General features: G+C 35.0%; 1 protein-coding gene across 1 annotated transcript in view; it reads left to right on the top strand.

Annotated features, from left to right (window-relative positions):
* Positions 1-18,616, top strand: part of LOC106672158 — a 23,794-nt gene extending 5,178 nt beyond the window's left edge. Inside the window, exons 2-3 of the mRNA XM_014403354.1 lie at positions 17,734-17,949; positions 18,011-18,616. Of these exons, the coding sequence (XP_014258840.1) occupies positions 17,734-17,949; positions 18,011-18,504 (710 nt within the window). The 3' untranslated portion in view covers positions 18,505-18,616. The remainder of the gene's footprint in view (positions 1-17,733; positions 17,950-18,010) is intronic.
* Positions 18,617-26,429: the final 7,813 nt, after the last annotated feature.

Genomic DNA, 26,429 nt, shown 5'->3' with positions numbered 1-26,429 from the left:
CCAGCCTGGTATATTATTATTATTATTATTATTATTATTATTATTATTAATTTTTAAACATTATTATTATTATTATTATTATTATTATTATTGATAACTAGATATTAGGATATTTTTATACACTTTTATACAATCACACAGTAACATTACTATTTCTAAGGAAACCGTACAACTTACGATATACAGCCAATTCGGTTGACGATAACAAAGTACAGTACACATAAGGCGGTTGTAGATTTATTACTTTGGCATCAAAAAGTATATCGAACATATTTCTGCGTTCATTCCCATGTTTCCTGCAGTGCATGATAATGTGTTCAAGATCCTCGTATGTTCCACAGTCTTCACAGTACGGTGATGGAATTATATTCAGTCTGTTGAGGTATCCCTTGCAGAGTCCGTGATTGGAACGTAACCTTACCATCGTTTTGCAAAAGGCCTTGTTTATATTGTTTTCTTTGCTGAACCAAGGCTCTTGTCCTACTAACGGAAACATATTTTTGTAGAATATACCTTTGTTGTTTGAAAGGTATTTGCTTTGCCAATCTATCTGCTGCTACAATCTTAATATAGCATGCAGATCTTTTCTGGGTACAGCTACATTTAGAGTGTTGTCCGTTGTGGTGGCATCTTTGGCTAGCCGATCTACATCACCCCGTATGGCCTTAGATCCGGGTGATTACGACTTTATGCCCTTTAAACCTGATCATTGCTGAAAGTTCAAGGATCTATCTAATTTGAACTTGGGCAGAGGAAAATACGAAAATTTTGTACTCTTGTCATCATCAGATAGTTCACAGCATCAATGTTTGGTGTAGACTTCTCGGAAACAAATTAATTTGGCCTTATTTCTACGAAAATAATTTAAATGGGGCACAGTTCCTCAATTTTTTGAGGGAGGTTTTACCAACATTATTAGATTATGTTCCTCTTCAACAACGACAAAGAATGATTCTCTAGCTTGATACCTGCGGGATAGGTGGATAAGACTTCATGGCCCGATGTTGGCCTCCTCGGTCATCCGCTTTAACTCCACTTGACTATTTTCTGAGGGGCCATTTAAAAAACATTGTCAATTTGAAGAACTGCGGCAAAGGAAAGAAAATGCTTATCAATCCATCTCCCCTGAGCAGCGGTGAAGAATGGTTAGAAGGACAAATCTTTGCATACTTGCTCAAGGCCGGCAGTTCGAACATGAAATGTCATTAATAAATATCAAACCAAATGTCTGTTTTTTTTTAACTTTTTGCCATAAGTTAGTCATTTTTTGAACAATTTAAAATCTTATTGCAACAACATCAGCGTAAAAAGTCTTTAAAACGATCAGGATGTACAGGGTCGTATTTGAAGTTCTGAAGTTGAACTGGGCCTGATACCCCGTATAATTTTTCTCCCAAAAAAGGTAAAAAATTTGAAACTAGTCTAGAAATATTAAATAAGTATTTTTTGTTTTTCTGATGGCATCAATGGTTCAAGAGAAATTCAGCCTGGCCATCTAAAAAGGACTCCCTGTATATCATACAAAATAATAAAAGATGTTCAAATTTCTCAGAAACGATTAGTCGGAGATCGTGAGATGCGGTCTGGTGTGACGTAGGTTTTAGAAAAACATTTTCTTTATCGTGCCAACGTTTCGATCTTTGTTGAGATCTTCTGCAGGGCTCAAAGTGTTACACGGAAAACAAACACTTTGAGCCCTGAAGATGATCTCAATAAAGATCGAAACGTTGGCACGATAAAGAAAATGTTTTTATCCTCAAAAGAGGATTGAACACCGCACTCACTCCAACATTCATCATTTCTAAGAAATGTTTTTCTAAAACCTAAATAAGCATTTTCTTTCCTTTGCCGCAGTTCTTCAAATAGACACTGTTTTTTAAATGGCCCCTCAGAAATGAAATGAAGAATGATGGAGTGAATGCGGTGTTCAATCCTCTTTTGAGGATAAAAACATTTTATTTATCGTGCCAACGTTTCGATCTTTATTGAGATCATCTTCAGGGCGCAAAGTGTTTGTTTTCCGTGTAACACTTTGAGCCCTGCAGAAGATCTCAACAAAGATCGAAACGTTGGCACGATAAAGAAAATGTTTTTCTAAAACCTACGTCACACCAGACCGCATCTCACGATCTACGAATAATCATTGACTAACGGTCACTTAAACACCACACATTTCTTAGAAACCCAAATTGTCAAGGAAACTGGATTAATCTTGTTACCAGAAAAGCTATGCATTGACTATCACATACAATATCGTGTTTATTAAAACAAACACAAATAAAATCGAAATCATTGCCATATCATGTATGAACAATGTAATATATACTTTAATATTAATAATAATTTAACAATATTGCTTTCAAATCTTTGTGGTATTGAAATAAGCATAATGCAATAAAATGGCGTGGTATATAAAACAAATATTCAGTCCGAATTTTATGGAGAGAAATATTTAGATTCTCTTTTAACAATATTTAATTACAATTTAATGATATTTAATTACGTTGCATCATTATTCAAGTATAACAAGGTTTGTGCGTCTGGAATTATTTTCCGATCAACTCAGCCCAACGAAGCTTTGATATTTTGTTTATTGTGTTGAATTTTAATTAAAATGAAATTAAAATTGGTCATGAAATTATATTTGGTTAGTGAAATTATGCTTGTTCAATTATTGGGTTGTTTCTGAGCATTAATCAATAAATTGAGTATAATTTAAAAAGTAACGGTCCAGTTAAAAATCCATCTATGGTGTACATTTCCATTGGAGAGGATTCCGGTTTAATTGTTTAGAAATACGATATACGCTGTATACATTAACTGTAGTTTAATTAATTACTAATCTCCCAGTGTATGATTTTCTCATGATTCAGTTTGCGTGAGGGCCGGTGGAATTAAATTGTGATAGTTGATTGGATGAACAACCTGCGGTTTGATCATTACTATACGTAGGGCCGGTTTCGAATTCTGTACGTGGTGAGAGGAATAATTTAGAGGCACGACTTCCGAGTGAGCGGCTTGGCAAGTTCTCGATCATTACCGGTCATCTGCGGTCCGCTTGTTCTCGCGTTTGTTTTCAGTCAGCCAGAGTTTCGCCTTCCAGCGTGTGATATAATCACTGTATGTGCTTCTAGCCAAATTCCACTATTCAGTTGTCTACTGTAAAACTAACATTTTCTTTTTCTTTTCTTTTTGAAAAACAATTTTTAAACGAGAAATTCTTAGTGCGAAATATTTTCTGTTTCTGAGGCGGCAGTGAAGTTGAAAAAGAACAGACTTTCTTCCGTTGACCGATTACGACAGTGTTACAACAAATTATTTCTATGAAAAAACTGCCCTTCTGGCATGTCGATGGACCGGTTTGGTATAAATTCTTTACATACTTTCCTAATAATGTCATGAAACTACACTTCAAGGACAAAAATATCAACAAAATTCTTTAAAAAGTCTGGGAGCAATTTTTGAGCATTAAGCGCAGCACTTAACAATTTTAACTTAATAATGTACGAGATGCTACGCATTTGGTCATTTTGAAAAAAAGTAAACATAGTCGACACCATCTGCTATGTGTGGAGTCTTGCTTAATTAACTTGTGCTGTCACAATTATAAAAGTTAATAATTGTTAAAAAGTTCATAGATTCTAGATTCTGTTTAAAAGCACAATAGGAAACATATCAAAGAGCAAAATAAACTGCTGACCCTTTCATAATTTAGACTTCCCCAAAAGATGTATTGAGTTGTATTATAGTCGTTCTCCTTGACCTCCTTTTCAAACAAAATAGCAGTCAATTCGTCAAATAATAACATAATAACAAGAACAACTCGACCTGATTAATGCGAGATGTGGTGAAAAGAACGTAAGACGTTTTTCTTCCAGATCGTATGTCTTATTATTAAAATGACTTCATTAAATAGCCTCCCAAAAGACTTCCATTTATTTCTAGAATTTAACATCAATGCGCAAACAGATAAAGCAGGTTCTGATGCCAAGACAGGCCAGAAACCTGAACAGCTAAAATTATGCAATCTAAATCGATTCTAGACAAATCAAAGAAAAGCTGGCTTTTAAAACAATCAATTATCCAATTATCAAACAATTATCCCACCTTCAAGAAGGAAAAATCGTAAGTTAAAACAATCAACAAGAGATTTCTGGTACTCTCTACTCTATCTCTCTCTCTCTCTCTCTTTCTCTCTCTCTCTCTCTCTCTTTCTCTGCTCTCTACTTTTGGCTTTTGCAACTTCTTATATATATCTAATCTCAATTTAATTTAACGATTTTTCATATTCTTTCCCTTTGACACCGTTTAAATAATCTACTGGCATAATGTAATACTTGAAACAGAAAGGCGGAAAAGGTTTTTAAGGTTTTTTTAAATTTTGTAAATCGCTAAAAACTATTTTTTCTCGGCACATTGACAAAAACCACCCTCTAGTACACTTCCTAACCATTCCCAATATTTTTCAATCAGTTCCATTAAAATTTATGATCCCTCGTCTGTCGTTCCTGTAAGTGATATCAATCAAAAAACTCAGAACATAAGATATTATAAAAGTTGATTGAAAATTTATACGTCGAAAATAAATTGGGACACATTTAATAATTTCATTTATTTACTTATTAGACATATTAAATAGAGATAAGTTTTGTCATATATTGTGTTATTTAGAAAAACTGGAATCTGTAATAATGTTTTTATATAAAAGTAATAAAATAATCAAGTCAACATCCTTTTTTTCTTAAAATTTATAGAAAAATTAGCAACATACATTTTATATTCATCTTTTTAACTTGCCAATACATTTGTAAAATATTCTATCTAGAAGGTACAAGTAAAAGAAAGTTAAAATTGAATTGAACCAAAACAATAAAAAATCCATACATTACTCAAAGATTCCAGCCAATCTTCCATGGGAAAATCTGTTGTGCATTACCCCAAACGTGTCCGACAAATCTTGTGAAAGAACTGAAAAGTTTTAATTTCACCCAATTTTATTGTCGGCAGGTAGCCATGACATACTGTCTAATAAACTAGCCTGTAAATACGGTGTGGTAAGAGGGATACGACACTCGACCTAATAATTTTGGCCAATTACAGCATAAGAAAGAAGAAAAATAAGTGCCGAATGCTCTTTTTTATTTAATTTAGTTCTTGACTATACACCAGCGTCCGCTGATAAGAACTTCAATGCAACAAAGCACCTTGCAGTCCTGTCCAGGCTTATTGGTACGAAATTAATAAAAGAGATAAAGGGTCCCGAAAGGAGACGGCCTCCTGAATCGATGAAGTTCCCTTATTAGAGGTTTATTAGAGATTAGAAGAATAGGAAGATCGAAAAGTGTAATAAAGGTTTATGGCTCGCCCGATATGACGACCTAGGAATAATGAACAATATCAATTGTGTCCTAACAAATTTAATTAAATTTGAACTATAATACGCATCACAGTAATTATTTTAAAGATTTATGTGTTGTAACACTAACGGTTTCTTTAAAAAAAAAACTTTGGGGCGTCGGTGACCACAACGGTTTAGGCGTTGACACGGCGCTCGTCTCTGTAAGGTAAAGGTCCCGGGTTCGAATACAGCGGCCCTGCATTCGAACCCGACATACTTACAAATGGAACCCTCGTTTTAAAAAATGTATATACATTATTATTGTTGTTTTCACGTGTGTGAAGTTTGATTTAATACATTGGGCCACATTTTCTCGTCAATGTTGAAGGCCGACTTGCCTGGAAAACTGACACCCTCCACATAGCGATGTGACGCATTGTAATTTCAAACTCGATCCGTTTAATGATATTTCAAATTATTCATGATTTTCGTAAACATGATGGCGCGGTCTGTGGGGGGGGGGCACAAAAAGCGATAATCGGAAAAGACGTATCAAGTATTTACAAAGTTTAAACATACGTTTTGCCAAGAATCTGACAAACACGAATACCCTTAGGCTTTGTATACCGCCCCATTAAAAACGATCAGCAACAATTACAGATTAAAACGAGAAGCGTTCAATTTACATGTTAACGATTGTAAACTTTCCATTTTCCAACAAGGAAAACCCTTGAATTTCGAACGTTTCATGAAGAGGAAACACGAATATTCACAATCAACAGTGATTTTGTATTCCTTGGCATGTTGTTTGTTTTGTTCCTTTAAAAATGCCTGCTTTATTTATCCTCCCTCGATATGCGATTATTATTCCAAGTTCAATTACAGTTTTGTCTTCACCTTTATCAAGTTTATATTTTCTCAAATATTCGCCATTTCTTATATTTAATTTGTTTTATTATTTCCATTTGAAGTCGTAAGGATTCCTCCTTTTGTAAACATTGTAAGATTGGGAGATTTTCATTTCTTTATTAAAGTACTGAATTTTACTCAGGGGTATGGTACGATACATTACTCAACATTAGCTTTCTAGGTACTATAAAGCTTTTTACTAGCTATTTCAGGGCAATTGCCTAGGATACGATAACAATATTCCCACTTTTTATGTGGTTTCACTGGATCATGTTCGAGTTGTTAATTCCTTTCTTTTGAGTTAGATATTCCCCTTAATCAAAGTCCGATTTTTGTTCGAGTACTTTTTAACTTGTTTCGTGCCTGGTTTGCTAGTATTTGTTCTCCAAGATCCCAGTTCTTTTTTAATAATACTATACTTCGTGCCACAAAATAGATTTTGGGCTACGTTGTTCCGAGGCAGTATTTTTAGCTTCTATAGTTTTATTCGGTTTTTTTGCTTCCTAGTCGCAATTCCTTTCATAACCTAGGACCCACTTTAGCATTACGCTATTTGAGGATCTCAATTTTTTAGGGCATTCAGGAAGTTTCGGACTAGTTTCGGGTTGGTCTGGTAGGATTGGAGGGTCTTTAGAGTTGCATAACTATCTGAAAGTGATATTAATGTTCCACCCTTAGATTTTATTTTATTTATTTTTTTATGACTAGCAGTTTGGCGTAAATGAGGTTATGGTGTGACCGAGACCCATGTTGTGCTAATGTTAGATTCCTTTATTCCTATGGTACTATTTATCATCTTTGAGCCTCTTTATACAACAAAAAAGCCCCGTATTTTTCTTTTTTTTTCAGTTTTGTAGTATGATCTCCTTTTGCACATAAGCTTTCGTTTATTGTGTACGACCTCTGATATTCCAGGAACTTTTTCGATTCAATAAAAGACAGAATTCTTCTCAGGGATATGATAACGAAGCTTTCGTTGCTAAAGAATGGCTTTCATAGCCTTTTTATAGCTAGTTAGTTTTCCTAGATCAGTAGCAAAGAACATGCTTTGTCGTGTCTACTCTAAGCTTAATCGACTTTGGCCATCTTCCCATTTTTATGTGATATTTTAGTGGGGCATGTACCGTAAACCTCTTAGGGATTTTAATTCCATTGTGTTGGGTAGGATTTCCTCTTTCACCCATTGGTTGTATTTGCGAGTAGTCTTTTTGCTTGGGCCACATTACCGTTAGTCTATAAGTACATCCCAGTTTGTTTAAGTATTCAGGTAGTTCATAGTTCGTTTTGCACATATGAAGAGCTGCCTGGCTATCCAACAGTATTATTATTGTTACATCCTTGATATGTTTGTAATTTTTTCTTGTGCATATGTTTCTATGACTAGCAGATCGGCTTGGAAGATGGTTGTGGCAGCGCCGATGGCCATGTTGTCTCACCCATTATCCCCATTCTCTTACCGTTTTACCATCCCTAGGAAACCGTCCATAAAGCACAGAAAGACCCCGGGTTTTTCTTCTTTGTTTTATCTTTTCATTGCCCTCTCTGTTTCATAATTGTGTTGAATGGTTTTTCAAAGTCTGGCATTTTTTCTGATAAATCAGAGATAATTTTAGCCTACTTAAATTTGTCGAAAACTATGGTATGGCCAGCATTCGTTTACTTTCTCAATCGCTGTATATCACAGTTAATCACGTGAAAATGTATATAGTAAATAGGCCAACTTGAAGATAAAAATATGACAACAAAACAATTGCATCGAGGAAACAGAATAATGTTAAAGTAATAATAAAATTTACACAAACAAAAGTATAAGAACAAAATAAATTAATCATTGACATTCCGAACGGTTTTCTGAAACTAATCCGTTGTTTATGCAAGGCAAAAATATTTTGTATTATTAATATGATTAATGTCGGACTATCATATTTAATCATCGTGTCGTAAAGTAAATCCGAAGTTTTTTTTAAAAATGTAAATGCAATTTTGCAGTGTATTTTTGTAATTCGGTGTGTTCTGGGTTGGGTAGCAAATCCTCTTCGTATTAGCCCGTGCTGATAATTTTTGCCCAATCGCTGACTTAACCGCTCCAATTTGCAGTATGTACAAGAATTGACGGTTTGGTTGTGCGGAAGGAGCTATTAAAATTATACAGTTACATTATACAGTCCGTTCCATTCCATCAATTGCGCATTACTTTTTTTGAAAGGGCTCACTGCATTTTCCCCATGATTTTCCTCTCTAAACATAGATGTAAAATCCATTATATTTCGTGGTCCGATTGACCAAATAACTTCTTTCAATTAATTAATATTTATGTAAGGTATTGGTTGAAATGAAAAAGTTAGTGTCACGAGCGGAATTGGAACCCACGACCTTCGGCTAAATATGCCGCTGCTTTACCACTTGAGCTATTGTGACTTCGATCCACTCGGACACCAACTTCCCATCTCAACCTACCTTTCGAATTTTCACTCCTTTTTGCTATTTTTCAAATGACGTGTAATCAAGATTGTAGTAAAAGACCAACCTTTTATTCCCAGTTATCAATCCTTTTTATCAAGCGAAGTCGAAAGTTTGGCAGTAACAATTGAATTTGCTTTTTCATCAAGGCCATATCGTGATCCAGAGTATTCACTCCACTTATATGTGCTCATGGAAAGAATTATATTGAGAAAAAACCATCTCCTTGTTCCAGTTTTATTTTTCCCCTCCCCAAATTCACTGTCCAAACTAATTTATCCAACAATTTATCAAGATAGTAATTTTACAAGTTTCTTTTGAGGAGGCTAGCATTTAATTAACCCACGTCGTCGCTCACCGGAGTAAACCCTTTAATAATGAAAGGTTGCCTTTGAGATGTATCTAACATACACATAAGCCGCTTAATATATTGCTCGCGTAACATAATAGGATCGAAAGGGGAGGAGCTTTTGAATTCAGTTAACCCTATTTATAGCAAAATTGAAGCCTTCTACTTGAATGTTGTCATTATTGTTAAAATTATCGTGGGTATTTTTGTGTTTAAAACATGTCATAAAGAAAAGAATAAATTGATTATTCAAATGGCAATGTTAATTGGGCGTATTATAAAATAAGTAAATCAAATCAGGTTAACCTTGCTCACCTTGTTAGTTTGACGGAAAAAAGCAATATTTGTGCTTTTTCTAGTAGTTCCGTTTTGTCTTTTTAGTCCTTTAGTTTTTTCCTTCCTCTTAAGTTTTTTGAAAAATACCTAACTAAAAGTAAATAATGTTTATAGCGAAACAGAATACCTAAACTGGGGAGTCCCACCGGGAACTGTGTTAGAACCATTGCTCTTCATTTTGTACATCAATAATATTTTTGCTCTAGATATTAATGGTTTGCCGTTTTGTTTTGCGATGATACGGTATTTATTTTTACTTACAATTGTTTTATTATATATTGTTTCGAATAGTTTTAAAATAATTAAAGAATGGATGAATATTAACTTATTATCAATCAATATAAATAAAACCTCTCTGACGTCCTTTTGCAATGGTTTGAGACTACAATCACCTACATCTCACCTAAATCTCACTCTTCACAAAAATAAATGTAAATCATATTATAGAAATTGTGAGTGTCCAGTACTAACTTTTATTACTAGTTGTAAATATTTAGGAATTTGGTTCGATTGCAATACGAAATTTAAAATGCATGTAGAAATTCTCACCAAACATATTCGTAAATTATTTTATAAATTCAAAAAGTTTAACTGTATATTTTGCTTAATGTCAATCATTACTTCAATATGGTGTGATAGTATGGGTTATAGTATTGGGTTGTCCGGAAAATAATGCAGGATTTTGGTATTAAACAAAAAAAAAGAAACTAGTTACTTTAAAGCAATGTTCTTTAATCAAAATAATTTCCNAATGAGTAATCCTGTAAACGTAAACAGAATATTTTATATAGATTTTTTTTAATGAAAACTTAAAATCCTGCATTATTTTCCGGACAACCCAATAGTAATTATACCAGTAAAAAACAATTACAAAAGGTTTGTGATGCTCAAAAGATTGTAATTAAAATTATACTAAATGTGCATCCAAGATGTAGTTCTGGAGAATTGTTCAAAAAATTTGATGTCTTTAATGTAAAAAACGTTTTGTATTTGTCGCATGCATTCATACATTTAAAGTTAAAACACATAGCTATAATTTGTATGTGTATCCTACTCGTTTATCTAAAAAATCAAAAATTGTCTTGCCTAAAATTAATTCTTAACTTTTCGCCAAACGTGCCTTTATTGTTAGTTTAAAAACTTCACTTCAATTTAAATTCAATTTTTATGACTTTAGTAATGTTACTAAATTCAAAAATTATTTAATAAAACATGTCATTTGTAATATTTAAAGTTCTTCTCAATTTGTTAAAATATGTAAAAATTTTGTTCTTCCAATCATCAGTTTGTAGAAGTGTGAACTATAATTTTTTATCTGCTCATATCATGACCTCACGTAAAAATATTGTTTTGCTTAATATAATGCAACTGTAACCAACTCCAACCCTCTGTACTAGAATGTTCTTATTGAGGGTTGGCATAAGAAATACTTATTTTTGTTAATTTTTCTATATCTTTTCTTATTCTCTGTTAACTATATCTCTTTTCTTTTTATTCTATTTTTGGCCACCATATGTAACTTGCATGATCATGCGTCTGACAATCATAAAGTATGATCATAAGGTCATATTAGGATTTGTCCCCCAAGTTCAACTACATAGTTTTTGTGTGTGTGTGCACAGTGAGTTTGCCAATCTTGGTGTGGGTTGTTTTAGTATAAGTTTACTTTGTCTAGCGCGATAGAGTTTATATTTGTTGTTATTTTTATTTATTTATTTTTTTGGATCCTATTCTGTTTTGGAGAATTCTATATTTATTTTTTAGCCCAAGTCTCTCTCTCTCTCTCTCTCTCTCACACTCTCTCTCTCTCTCTCTCTCTCTCTCTCTCTCTCTCTCTCTCTCTCACTCTCNGGGGGGGGGGGGTGTGAACACTCATTTTTTTGTTTTGTCCTCTAATAAAAAAACGTTAAATCAATCAAATCAAATAGTTATATTGGTAAAACTTGAATAACCAAAGGTTCGATTGCAGCAATCTGATCAGTCTTATAAACTTGTAACGACAAAAAAAAGAGATGGTGTATTATTAATGAAAATCCCTGTATCCGACGATGCCGTACAAACTCGGTAAAATCAAATCCTAGTAGAAAAAATTCCTAGTAGAAACAATCCTAGTGGGTAAAAAAATACGATTTTTGACCATCGTGGCAAAAACAAACATTGAAGGAAGGCGGATCGGCCTTAAGCTGATTATCCAGTAATCCAAAATCAGAGGAATAGCAGATAAAGCGCATTATTCTTTTTTTTGTTTTTATTCGAATAAATCTTCTCCGTTGCAGATCTGGTCGTAAGCGTTCCTAAAATCATGGGTTTATTACATGCTCAATTGAATCGCGGCCAAATAAACAAGGATGTTTTTAACAGCTTTTACAATTGTAAAAATTATGAATGAATATTTATTGGAATTCACTGATCGATATAATTTAATATTTGTTTCTACTCATACGAATTATTTTTCTACTAAAATTCTCACAAAACATTTCCTGGAGATGATTGTAATAAATAATCAATAATTATCCAACTGACAGGTTAAGAAGTATGATTAAAATTGGATTCTATCTCTAATAATAAGAGTACATATCATAAATATTGATACAGTACAAGAAAAGAAAGTTTTTTGGAAGAATTTGGATGGTTATTCAACTTCAAACACTTTTTTCTTGTATTATCCCAATTCATTCAGTTGGGCGTCTTTTCGTGAAGAGTATGGCTTTAGACTTACTCCTGTTCACACTTATTTTCCACCTCGTAAAGTACCCGATAGTCCTCTCCGCTGCCCTGCCCAATCGTTTCACTATGGCACTCACCCTCCATGATGATGTGTAGAGCACACACACAATATGCTTTAAGTCTTCAACAGATAGCTGAATTTGTCTTGTGTGTCCCCTGACTAGTATAACAATGTCATCTGCATAGTCTTGGGTATAGCGAACAGGGCCAGTTCTACGCCAGAGGTTTTGGGCATATCAGTAATATAAATGAGGAATAGAGTAGGTCCCAGAACAGATCCTTGTGGTACTCCAGCAGCCACATTACCAACCCGTGATTCTACGCCTTGAATTGTTATTACAAACACTCGGGTGAGGTATGAGTCTATGATCTAGACTAAGTATTGAGGAAAGCCCATCTTGATAAGTTTGGATAGGAACAAGGCACCTATATGTTTTTTAAGGTTTAAGTTCCAAGATATGTGGTCAAAGAGTCTGAATAGTTGCGCTTGTGTTGAAAGAGAAGGTCTAAAGCCAAACTGCTCAATCATGAGTAGTCTTTGATTGTCTAAGACTTCTCTGATCAGCCGACCTATGGCCTTTTCAAAAATTTTACTTAGAGCTTTAAGCAAACTGATGGGTCGGTAACTTGATGGGGTTTTTTACCAACTTTATGTAACATTATGACTCGAGCAGTTTTCCATCTTTCAGGGAAGCACCCATAAATCAGTAGCTTGTTAAAGATGTAAGTCAATGGCTCTAAGTAGCATGTTTTTGAGCATGGTATTTCTTATTTTGTCCATTCCAGGTGACTTTTTTGTCTGCCTTTTCTTTATTATCGCTTTTATTTCTCGAGGAGTTACTAGTTTGCAGCTGCTGGGTTGGTAAGAAATCATTTTTCTGTATTGCCGAAAAGATAGCTGAATTTGTCTTGTGTACCCTGACTGGTATAACAATGTCATCTGCATAGCCTTGGGTATAGATTCCTTTTCATTTAGTTTGCGTATGAGGTCATCTACCACATTCCACAACAGCGGCGAAAGTATTCCTCCTTGCGGACATCCTCTCGCCACCACTGCTTTTACCTTTTCGTGGAAAACGGAGGCCTGCACTACTCTGCTTTTTAGCATTGATTCTATCCATCTGCAGCATATTTTATCAGTTCTTATTGTTATTTCTTTGTTGTTCAATGAATCCTCCATTAACTCTATTAAATAAACCTATTCAAACTTACCATCAATTTGCACAACATTCACGAAAACTTATCAACGTCAAGAAATTCTGTAATCGTATTTAGAGCACGGCAATCAATCAGTTTCCCTTTAAACTTGTAGACAGATTAATTTGAATAATATTGATTTATTGTACTTTACGACAACAAAATGGTGCTCAATCAACATTTCAAAACAAACGTAAATTAATATTAACATTTTATTTTGAGATTTCTCCATGTTGTCTACGCGGTGATAAACCTGAAATTTGGTCGTTACTGTTCAATTTGGTCTGCCTATCCTGTCCGCTGAGTGGCTCTGTCAGACGCATTACTTTACGTAGCAGCATCAGCATATTGGGATTTTTACAGATTCCATTTTCACCTTAAGTTTGATTAGATGGTAATTATTGTGTTTTTCACATGCCACATACCCTGCCTAATTATTAATCAGTAAGACAGTTTTTTCGCTTATAAAAACATTCTTCACAAGATTATATTTACACTAATGTTTCAAGACTACTTTCCTGAGGGTCTCCTTTCGTACGAGGTTCAGCACCTCTCGAAAAATTGATTTTCCATTTAAAACAATCATCGTCTCCTGATTTTATCTTAAAAATTTCATGTTTTTCGCGGAATTCATTAAGTCTGACGGCGGATCGTGTCGACATGGCATCTCCATCCGTCTCAAGTTGGTTTAGGTGACTATTAAAAGTCATCGACCGACTGATTCTTTCTTAATTCCAGTTTATAAGCAAATTATGTATCTAGAAATAGAACCTGCTGCCCTTTGATGCAATCTAACAATTAATCTGCATACAAATTTCTGATTTAAATAAGATAGATTAGAATCCTAATTATTAATAGGTAATGCAGGTTAATTTTAGAAACACATAAGAAAGACGCAAATTGTTTTAATTACAGAAATATAAGTTAACCAATATAGCTGAGACAGAAATATGAATTGAAGCGCTTTATTTATCATACTCGCAGATTTAGGTCATATTGACCATTCTTACAATCAACAAGTTTGGTTTTAGAAAGAAAAATAAATACACAAAAAATAGACAAAATTATTATTAAACATACATATTTTTAGCTTTAATCAGTTTTACTAAATTTACCATGTAGTGTGTAATATACAATCTATCTGACCAAACTTAATTGTGTCATGAACAATTTCAAAGATTTCAACTTACAAAAAATAAAATAAGAATAAGAATAAATATAAAATCTTGAAGTAGATACATAAAAAAAATTTAAACTGAAAAAAATGTAATTATATAATAACCATTTAACAAGTGAATTAGTGAAAGAATATATCAAGGGGTATTTTGTACAGAGAAAAAATTATATAAAAACAAAATTGCACATAATAAACTAAGATTTTTGTAAATATAATGTACAATATATATGTAGATAGGAAGAGATAGAGACAGAGAGAGAGAGAGAAAGAGAGAGAGAGTGAGAGGAAGGGAGGGTGGGGGAGAGAGGTTGGTAATTATATAGAGAAAAAAAGAGATAATTTAATAGATAAAGAAAGAGTCAGATAAGTAGATCGAGAAGAAAGGAGAATGTGTGAGAATAGTTAAATAGATTGAGAAAAAAATTATAAAGAGAATGAGAAAGAGAAAAGGCGGTAAATTAAGAGAGAGGGAGAAAGAGAGAGGTTGATAAATATATAAAAAACAGTAGAAGGAGAGAAAGAGAAAAAACATAGAAAAAGAAATAGAAAAATATATGAAGACAGAAAAAGAGAAGTTGATAAATATTTTTCTTTACAAAAGGTAGATTGGGGATGAGGCCAGGAATGCACCTTATGGAAAGAAAAATATTTAAACTGAGAAGGCTGATCAATCACCAAAGAAAATAATTCATCAGAAGTTGATAAAGAGGTTTAAAAAATGAGAGGAGGAAGAAAAAGAGAGAGACAGAGAGGATACCTAAATAACTACAGAAAGAATAAAGGAGAGAAAAATATGGATAAATATATATAGCAAGAGAGAGATAAAAAGAAAGAGATGAATTAATAGATAAAGAGAGAAAGAAGTAGATAAATAGTCCGATAGTGAAATGAGGGTGGGAGAATAGATATATCGATTAAGAAAGAAATTACAGAGAAAGAGAGAAAATGAGACGAGGAGAGGAGAGAGACAGAAAGAAGGAGAAAATATGTGCAGAAAGAGCGGAGAGGGAAAGATAAAGAAAGATTGGTAAGTAAATAAATAGATTAAGAAAGAAAAGATGTGAGTTGTGGGGATAAATAAATTGAAATACAAACTAAAATGTGGGAAAGGGTGAGCGGTGGAGATAGATAAACAGATAGACAGAACAAGAAAAAGAAAAAGTGTAGTGTTTAGAGACCGTTAGTCAATGATTATTCGGAGATCGTGAGATGCGATCTGGTGTGACGTAGGTTTTAGAAAAACATTTTCTTTATCGTGCCAACGTTTCGATTTTTATTGAGATCATCTTCAGGGCCTGGGATTTATAAACATTGTTTAAATTATTTTGAGATCGTGAGATGCGGTCTGGTGTGATGTGGGTTTTAGAAAAACATTTTCTTTATCGTGCCAACGTTTCGATCTTTATTGAGATCATCTTCAGGGTCTGGGATTTATAAACATTGTTTAAATTTTCCAAATACATGTAGGATGTGAAAAAATGAATTTATACAATGATATTAGCAATATGGAAATTTTAGGTTTATTCAAAGCATTTGTTTTCTATACTGACAAACTTTGATTGAGTACAAATATTTGGAATAATCCTAAATTTACTATATTGCGTACATCATTGTATAAATTCGTTTTCACATCATACATGCATTTGTATAGTCCAAACACTGTAAATCCCAGGGCCTGAAGATGATTTCAATAAAGATCGAAACGATGGCGCGATAAAGAAAATATTTTTCTAAAACCTACGTCACACCAGACCACATCTCACAATCTCCGAATAAAAAAGAAAAAGGTAGATATAGAGGTATATATAGAAAGAAGTACATAAACAGATAGAGTGAAGGTTTTGAATCTAAGAGCTAAGATAACGAGCCTAAAACAAAATCAAAATACACACAGCTATAGTGTTTTAAAAGACAAGCACATGAATTTCAAATTTACTATCGGGTGTAAGTATATTAATTATATTAATCAAATAAATATCTAAACAACATTCTCGAAAATAGGATTTTAAAAGTTTTTGAACTTTCGTAAAATTTTGTCTGAATATTTCTCTATTAACTATTGTGCCGAAATTTCTCTATTATGCTGTCTAACTGTTAATGAACTATTGTATAAAGCATTCTGTTTTTTGTACCGCTTAAATTATGGTTACTCTACTTCATTAAAGTAATTCCTTTTGAAATCGCTTTGAATTCAAATACAATCCATCTAAATTCAAACGAACTAATGATGTGTGGTTTAAACTAATTAATGTCCCCGGCTTCGCCCTTCTAAAGTCGATTACCCGGGTAGCAACAGGGTCGGCTTGTCCACCCTCTTCCATCCCCTAACAAACACCCCAGCGTTAACCCTTGACCTTATACTGGAATGAATTATACTCATGCATCAAAAACAACGGTGATACAAATCTAGGCCTACCAAAATTCTAAGATAGTGTTTTATTTTATATGTTTTTACGTTTTTCGTTGAGCAACTTTAGTGTCTGTCTGTGCTTCGCTCCTTTGAAAGATACAAGAACTAAAACACTAATTTTATTTCGCATGATTAATTTTTTTTAAAGTTTCTTAACTTTATTTAACGCAACAAAAATTCGAAAATATTGTTTATAAAGATTAAAATGATGCATGTAAGTATCCGGTGTTTCGCATTATTCTTAGTCCAACTCTAATTAGTATAAATTATTTGTAGTTATATCCTTGCATAACTCAAACCGTCTAGCTTTTAATAGGATTAAACTAAAAACCTAGTTTAATCATATTTCAGAATCCGAGTAATTATCAACTGATATACAGGGCTGTATTATCCTAATAAAGATGAAATATAAGAAAACGAAAGCTTTAAAATATCTATTTTTTCAACTTTAACGTTTAACTTTAACGGGCCATGATTGTGAATAAGCTTTTGGTTCGGAAAATTTAATTAATTTTCTTTCCTTATTTACCTTCTTTTCAAAACGCTTTTAAAAAAATGAATTTAATTTTGTCACATGCTCATTTTGTCAAATGTCAGGATGCTCATTACACGGAACTTTACGGTTAAATAAATACATCTGGAGTATATCAAATAAACGTGATTTATCGTCCAATTTTATTGCTTTTTGAGCGTACAGCAGTTTTCTTGCTGTTACGACAGTTCTATCGGAAAAGGCAGCGCTTTATCTGGGCGAGTTTTACGTGGAACGAAGCAAATCTAAATGGAATTGACAAGTTTTTACAAACAAAACCATACTTTCTATGTTTCAGATGACTGCGGTGTCGAAAATTTCGAATTCAAGTGCAAAAAGAACAAAGATGAGGATTGGAAAGGTGGAAATGTGACTTCTAAAATGGCTAACCATTGGGTTTTCGAAGACCCACTGCTTTCTCTCAACCCTGGCGATCGCCTTTTATACGGAGGATCCGTTACGAACAGAGGTCGTCAATATCCGATAAACGAAGACGCCGAATGGATCGTCCCTCGTAAGATCCAGCAGGTTTTGAAAACCCTGGCTTTATAATGTTTCGATTTGATTTTTTTCAGAGGACTTACCGGAATCGTTTTCCCCACCGCAGGTCGAACAACCGCCGAGATGCCCCGAAGAGGAACAACCGGAAGAGGAAAGTCCGAAAAAAGAGAAAGAGCCTACGACGAAAAAACCTAAAATGAACAAAGAACCGGAATTGGAGGAAAATGATAATTCCACAACAGCCAGCACCACGACGACGATGACGTCGACAGAACCGACTACAACAACGACCACCACAACAACCGAATACCCTTCGCTTGATGTACCAAAATGCCCCTGGGTCGATATAACGCCTATTGACACAAGGGAAAAAGCACTTCAGAACAGCTTGGGCAGGATGCAGTGCGAATTGGCGTCATTCGCTGCCAAAACGGCGAGGGTGAATCGCCAGCTGACTGAAGAACTCATCGATTTGAAAAAACTCAACTACGCCACCGTCGCGAGGATGCAGAGACTAGAATCTCTTCTGAGATCCCTTCCAAGAGGAATTCCATATCCCCTTTTTTAATTTCTACCGACACGAAATATTTAAAATATCTGTCAATGATATTTATTTAAAATGTCAAAAATAAGCAAAATATTTTGGTTAATACCTTATAAAGTCTTCTTTATTACTAGTACTCCCTTTTTTATTATACTTAATTTTTTTTCTCATGAACAATGTTTGTCAACATCTATTATTTTCTTTTGTGATTTAAGCCCAAAATGAGTCCTTTAATTTTTTTAACATAGATAGGTTTTTTCGCTGTATACAAAAATTTATATTTACCTGCCGAGAAATGGCCTGAATTGGGTTAGGTAAAGCATCGTTTCCTAGAAGGGCTAGGGTTATAATCCACGAATTACTTTTAAGCCGGGAACACACCCGAGCAACGCCATGCGATGCTACCCGATGCTACCTGGCACAAATCCCAAGTCCATTTTTCAATAACATTGTATTACCCCCGTGCACATCTGCCCGATGCTATGCAACGCAACCCTACTCTGCGCTCTGCCATCCCCACTGTCCAGATTTTCGTCGGGTATGATCGAGTACAATCGAAAAAAAAGAACCGGACACGCATGGTTTTATTTCAAACTACATGTATTATTGTCGTTATATTAATTACAACATACTTCTTTTAATATAAACCAAATTAACCGAGATCAAAAATTCATTAGTTTTTATTTAAAAAAAATTAATTTGAATGGTTTGGTAGAAAATTGATCAAATCATCGGAATACCATTTTTTGATATAATAAATGTTTGTAAATCCTAGGCTCTGAAGATGATCTCAATATAGATCGAAACGTTGTTGGCACTATAAAGAAAATGTTTTTCTACAACCTACATCACACCAGACCGTACCTTTCGATTTATATATAAATAAGCATTAATTAACGGTAACTAAATACTACACATTTGGTTAAAATTATTATACTAGCTTTTTTTTTTCTAGCTACAATTTTTTTCGAATCTGGTCTATGGCATGGTATGGTATGGTGATAAGGTTACTAAGAAGCAGGGTTTGTACTCCCCAGGCACTGCAGCCTTCTGGCTTATAGTACCTTCCTAGTTCCTTAGTTCAGTGCAGGGGACTCTATCCTTCTCCTTAGAAATATCAGATCATTGACTGTCGCTACTACCATTTCATTTCCAAAGTTTTTCGTATGTTAGGTTGAATCTCCATTGAGCTGTTGCTTCGCATTCGAAGATGATATGGATGACTGTATCCTCCTCCTCATTACATAATCTGCAGATGGGATCGTCGTTGTATATGCCCTGTTGTGTCGATGTTTTCTCAGATGCCAGTGACCGGTTAGTAGTCCTATCACTCCTCTGAGTTTAGCCCTCTCCAGTTGCAGCAGTGATTTTGCAAGTCTTGGTGAGGGTTCCAATCTGGTCTAAGTCATAACACAGAAAGAAGACAATATTTCTTAATTTATACATTATAAAAAGGATTTTATTAGTTGTGATAGACCTGCAAATTTTGGGTGTCTTGTTCGACCAACGACTGGCCTGAGAATCTTTTATTTCTGGTTCTGTCCTTTTACACTCAAATATTTAAGAAATCAAAGCAATATAAAAAAATTAAGCGGAGTAAAAATCAGAGAGCTAGAACGATATCATTGCTAGTGATTTGCTCAATGAAAAAATTAATGATTTGGTTGTGTTCCATGAAACATTTACTGAAAGATACAACAATCTTGTCTAGCATACAACGTAGCAACTTTTTTGGAATCTGATAAATCCAACTAAAATATGAAATATATAAAAAAGAAGAAATTACATGCCCAATGATAGAATATGGTTTGTTGGATATGCCTATGTTGCGTTAATCCGATGAATTGTTCTGCAGTACACTCAGTAAAAACCATCACGACGGTGCAATAACAGTCAAGCGGAGATGCGCTTCTCTGGATTAAGAAAAACGTTTCATCGAAATCAGCAACCAATACTGCTTGCACAGCCGGTGAATCTGCTTATCATTTTTGCAGGATCATCGAAACAATAATCCGGCTTGCTGGAACAATCGAGAGAAATTGAAGTCTGCTTAGCATGGGTTAAACTCACGTACTTACGTATATCAGTATAACGATTTATTTATTAGGAACTGTAAAAATATGGTATTAGGCTTTATTCGAAAATTATTTTATGTTGATATTCGTATGCCTCAAGCTTTTTTACAGAGGCTTCTGCTAATGTCCAAACTTCAACACTATTAGCAAAGTTGAGAAGACGTAGCCTTTCACTAATCCTTATCCTTAATCCCAGATTAACTGCATAATACCCTTTTCATTTTAGCAAATACCATCCTTGCCTTTTCTATCCTTGCTTTTATTTATTTAGAGTATGTCATCTTTTGGACCCTCTGTAAGGTGACATCATCTATTTTGATTTCTATGCCCGTGATGTGTCTTATTGATAACTCCACTAATTTCGTGGTCCGCTTGACCAATTAATTAAGGTTTTTAGTTGAGATAAAAAAGTCAATGGCACGAGAGGGATTCGAACCCACGATGTTCGGCTAGATACGCCGCTGCTCTACCACTTTTTATCTCAACTAAAAACCTTAATTAATTGTAATATATTAATTGGTCAAGCGGACCACGAAATTAGTGAATTTAATGAATTAAAATAAAGTATACTTCACTAAAGCTCTACGTGGCCATTTCATTTGTCGCCGAGAATTTGAAAAATGGCAAAAAGGAGAGAAAACTCAAAAGGTGCGGTTGAGATGGGAAGTTGGTGTCCGAGTGGATCGAGGTCACGATAGCTCAAGTGGTAGAGCAGCGGCGTATCTAGCCGAAGATCGTGGGTTCGAATCCTGCTCGTGCCATTGACTTTTTTATCTCGACTAAAAACCTTAATTAATTGTAACTTATTGATAACCATGAGCTTTACCTTTGGCGCAAATAGTTTTGATTACTCAATTAATTATACACCATTTTTTCAAAATGAAAAATTTGTGTCTCGGACGGGATTCGAACACACGACTTTCGGCTAAATTCGCCGCTGCTCTACCACTTGAGCTACCGTGACTTCGATCGCCCATGCCACTAACTTCCCATTTCGACTCCCCTTTTATTCCAATTGTAAGCAAATCGCGGCCTCATATAGAAACATTTTTATTAACGATTGTACACCGAGTAAACGGTCGAAACCACGGTAGCTCAAGTGGTATAGCAGCGGCGGATCTAGCCGAAGATCGTGGGTTCGAATCCCGCTCGTGACACTGACTTTTTTATCTCAAGTAAAAACCTTAATTAATTGAAAGATATTAATTGGTCAAACGGACCACGAAAACTAGTGAATTTGACAATAAAGTTTCTTCTTTTTTTTAAGTCTTCTTCGAGTGATTACTTAACTTCCATTTGTGTATTTTTAAGATTTTCTATCATTTCCTATGTTGAATTTTATCGAAAGCCTTTTCGAATTTAATAGAAATACCGGATGTTGACATCCGTACTTGAATGCAAAGTCTGCGGTTCCTAGTGCGTTGCGAAAACCAAATTGTGATTTGGTCTTCTAGTTTAATTTAAGTCTAATAAGGACGTGAATTATTAACCTGATTGTCGATATTTACTACATTTTTGGGATTTTCTGGGATTTCGTTATGATCATGGCTGCAAATTTAGACGGCCTCGTGTAAGGGCGTTCCTTAAATGAAACAGGGTGCTAAGAATCTCCCGTACAACTAATTTCAGAGTCGTCAAAAGTAGACTAATAATGTTTATGCATCGATAAGATATAACAACGTAATTATAAGATAAAATGTAAATATAGATTGTGCGGTTATTTAACAGTTATCTAGTTCATTAGAAGTCGTTGTAATTAGAAAAGGGATCCCGAATCAAAGTTGTAACAATACCGCATTAAGGTACATGGGGGTTACAAGTAACGCTGTTACTGTGTCATCTCTCCCCTTTTGCCCCCAAGGACATAAATTTACGTTATCAGCGAGAGGTAGAAAGTGAGGGGAAAAGTACAAAAGCTCCAATGATGCATTTTTTGTTTAAATATAGCTGTCGGCCGGCTTTTGTAGACCGATATGTACAGTTTGAGTTAGCAGGATTAACACAAAGGGCGGCGGGAAATGAAACAAAAAAGTTATATCTAATTGTTGGGACTCTATTGTAGCCATGATAAATAAGTGGTGGCGAAAGAAGGGGAGCCGGCCTAGACAATGGGGCTCACTCAGCCGTGCTCTTGATAAACTAGAGGCCGGTGCCAATCCCTGACGACACACTGCTAAATGGAACATACTTAACGCACTACGGCGTAATCTGAGCAGGGTAGCACCAAACCGACTAGATTTACGACCAAAATTCAACCCCTATTTAAAAAAAGGCTCACCTGGTATATCACACGAAAAACATTCGTTCTTTCCATTAGTGACATGTTCACAAGTCAATGAGTGTGTAAATCAGGTAAAAAACTCTTCAAATTGAACTTTTTGTTTGAACTTTTATTTACATTTAACCAATTGTGAGTCATTCTTATTAATGAGAAAAAGAATGGTCTTGGGATAGGTGATTCTGGGCACTTCGTGCTACTTGACGAATTGCTGAAACATGTGCAACGAACTACTGGCAAAGGTAGATAGTATGATTACAGCCCCATAAAGGCTGAAATATCATTGGATTATACAATGAAGAATAATATTGGCGAAGAAATTGATGCTGCGTTCAATACGTCAAACGTAGGGGCGTCGGTGGCCGCAACGGTTTAGGCGTTGACAAGGCGCTCATCATTGTAAGTAAAGGTCCCGGGTTCGAATCCAGCGACCCTCCATTCGAACCCATAATTACAAGTGGGCTTTTCTTCAAAAACATCGGCACCCCCGAGGGTTCATATAATCTCGTACTTGAAATACTCTTGTTAAAAAAAAGGCTGAAATGTCATTGGATTGTACAATGAAGAATAGTATTAGTGAAGAAATTGATACTGCGTTCAATACGTTAAACGAGGAAATATTTATCGGTTCAGACATAAAAAATATACAAAGAATCGCAATTGTAAAAGAGGGGGGTCACTAAAACAAGTAGACGGGCTGAGACTAAAAAAATTAATAGCAAACAAGAAATCGTGTATCAATATTAAAATACGGGTAACAGGTGTTTTATATATGACATATTAACCAAATTAATTTTAAAAAGTCCCCAGTGGGTCAGTAAATACTCCAATTTGTATCATAATTATGACCTTTCAGATCTTTCGTTACCCACCCCTTTAAACGAAATTCCAAAATTTACCAGAAAAAAACGAAATTTCATTCAATATTTGGTACGATATATATTTGGCGTAAATAAAAACCATGAAATTTTCCCTATAACCGTTACGGACGAAGAATGACCATAGAGATGTTTTATTGCTAAAAGAAGACAATGATAAATATCATTATTGTTATATACAAAATTTTGAGCAATTAGCAAACAGGTGTCAAAAAGAAACAATAAAAAATTAGTTTGTAAAACATGTTTTTCATATTTTGATTATTGTTACAATGGCATAGAAAAATTTATACATCGATATTCCCATGAGCTTTGCTGTATATGTATTGAACCAACCCGAATTTTAAAAAAAAGTTTACGCTTACTACTTTTGAAATTCCTTATTTTTATAGCGGTAAAAACGCAGCTCTTCTCTGGAACGAAGAGCTGGAAAGGTTTCAACGGTTTACAAGCTGTACCTACGAATCCATTTACAGATATAGAAATTCAAGAATTTAAATTTCAATGAAGTTCATGGAATTTCACCAAACCAAAATTTGTTTTATTTACCGTCAACCTTTTAGCCCCGGTGACATAAAGGTCAAGGATCATAACCATTTATGGAGCGTACAGAGGTGCCGCCCACAATCAATGTAACATCCGTTTCAGAAACCCGTCATTCCTTCCAGTTTCCATACATAGTTTAAGCGGTTATGACAGTCATTTTCTAATTAAAGAATTATGTTGTGATGATACAAATATAAACCTTATTCTCAATAGAGAAAAATAAGTTTCTTTCTCTAAACAGCTAAATAATAGTACATCTTAAGATTCGTAGACACATCCCCTGTTTTGCCCACTAGTATTCATAACCTTTCTTCAAATGTTTACGCTGTATGACTAAAAAAGAGATATTTCCTTATGAATATATCAAATATTGGGATGAACTGTAAGAAACTAAACTACCACTTACACCAGAGAGATTTTACAGTAAGTTGTCGAGTAGTGGTATAAAAGACGAAGAGTACAATCGAGCCCAAAAGATTCGACACAGGGGTCCAACCAGAATCCTGGTTCGGTTGCGGTTGCCTTTCAATAATTTCTTTGGTGGTATTGTTCCACCAGGGTTCGAATTCATTAAGGATCCATTTTAAGATGTATCCTCTTTTGTGGCACGATGCTAGGCCACAGTAGGCTTCAGGACCTAACCGTGTTGGATGCCGTCTTTGACCAACATGTCAACCTGTTCGTTGCCTCTATTCCCCGAGTGCCTAGGAACCCATGCCAGGGTCAGGTAATTCGAGTCACTGACTTCCGTCAGAGCCTCCATGAATTTCCAAACACTCTTTGCCTTCACCTCGCATGAGGCTAGGGCCTTTATAGTGCTGCCTGACTGTCAGAGAAGATGGCTATCTTCCGGGAATGTATTCCTAATCTTTTTATTTCTCTGGCGCATTGTCCAATCGCTATGATTTTAGACTGGAAAACTGTGGCATATTTGCCTAGGTTTACCGTCAGTTCGCTCTTTGGATTCATCCCGAAGACTCCAGCTCCCGTACCCTTGTCAGTTTTGGAGCCGTCAGTGTACGAGTAGGAGTTTGCCTTTAGCGGTGTTCCGGTATCAGTACCTTGTACTTAGTAAAATTGTATTTTGGAGTAGTGGCATCGATTGGCAACCTAATATGTCATCTGTCAGTATCTCCTCCCGCTGTTTTCAATATTTATTTACGTGGCCTTGGATATGGCTGTCCATTGCCAGCCGGTGAGCTGCGGCTCTGGCTTCTCCTTGTATAAAATATGAAATGGTGGGACGTTGAACACTTCCACGGTGGCAGTTGGCATTGTGCTCATGGCTCCAGTGACACTGAGACAAGCTTGTCTTTGGGTGTCACTGAGCAAACCTGATTGCTTTGGCCTGCAGAGTCTTGGTCCACCGACCCATATGTAACATTGGTCTTAAGACGCAGGTGTATAGCCATAGAGACATTTTGCGGTTTAAACCCCAGTTTTTGGCTTAGAGCACCTCCCCCATGTCTGGAATAAATTTCTTATCTTAAATATTAGATCGTCATGCCCAATTTTATCGAATGGTTGAGCCAAATTTAAAATAATCTTTGATAAGGCCAAAACATAAATCTTCATCACCATGAGGGAAGTAGGAAAAAGTTCGTTTGAAAATTAATTAAGGTTTTTAGTTGAGATAAAAAAGTCAATTGCACGAGCGGGATTCGAACCCACGATCTTCCGCTAGATACGCCGCTGTTCTACCACTTGAGCTATCGTGACCTCGATCCCCTCGGACACTAACTTCCCATCTCAACCCCACCTTTAGAATTTTTCCTCGTTTGAAAAGTTGTCTTCAGCACCCTGTCAATTTATTTTCCGTCTTTTAATTTATAAAAACCCACAAGGTCCCAGGATAGATAGATAGTTTGATAGATAAGTTGCTTCATATAAAGGAGTTGTCGCACTGCTGACAAAACAATCCTTCTATATGAGGAGTTCAAACCATCAAAAATATGGTGTGTGGTACATGTTGTGTACAAAGGAATGGAAATCTCCCATTGGATATAGACTTATGATTATGCTGGATGAAACTCAAAATTTTAACAATGAAAAGACACTACTTACACACATAAATAAATAAGTTTGTAGGTGAATTTAGGCTCAACGGGAAGTTTCTGTTAGATCTTTTGAAATAATAGTTCTTGAAGGGCGCGTTACGGAAAATGCGGTGAA

This window comes from Cimex lectularius, unplaced genomic scaffold (genome assembly GCF_000648675.2).
Source record: "Cimex lectularius strain Harlan isolate CLEC.00 unplaced genomic scaffold, Clec_2.1 scaffold90, whole genome shotgun sequence".
In the NCBI taxonomy this organism is placed as follows: domain Eukaryota; kingdom Metazoa; phylum Arthropoda; class Insecta; order Hemiptera; family Cimicidae; genus Cimex; species Cimex lectularius.
The sequence above is the reverse complement of the archived record's forward strand: the minus strand, read 5'-3'. Positions and strand labels throughout refer to the sequence as shown.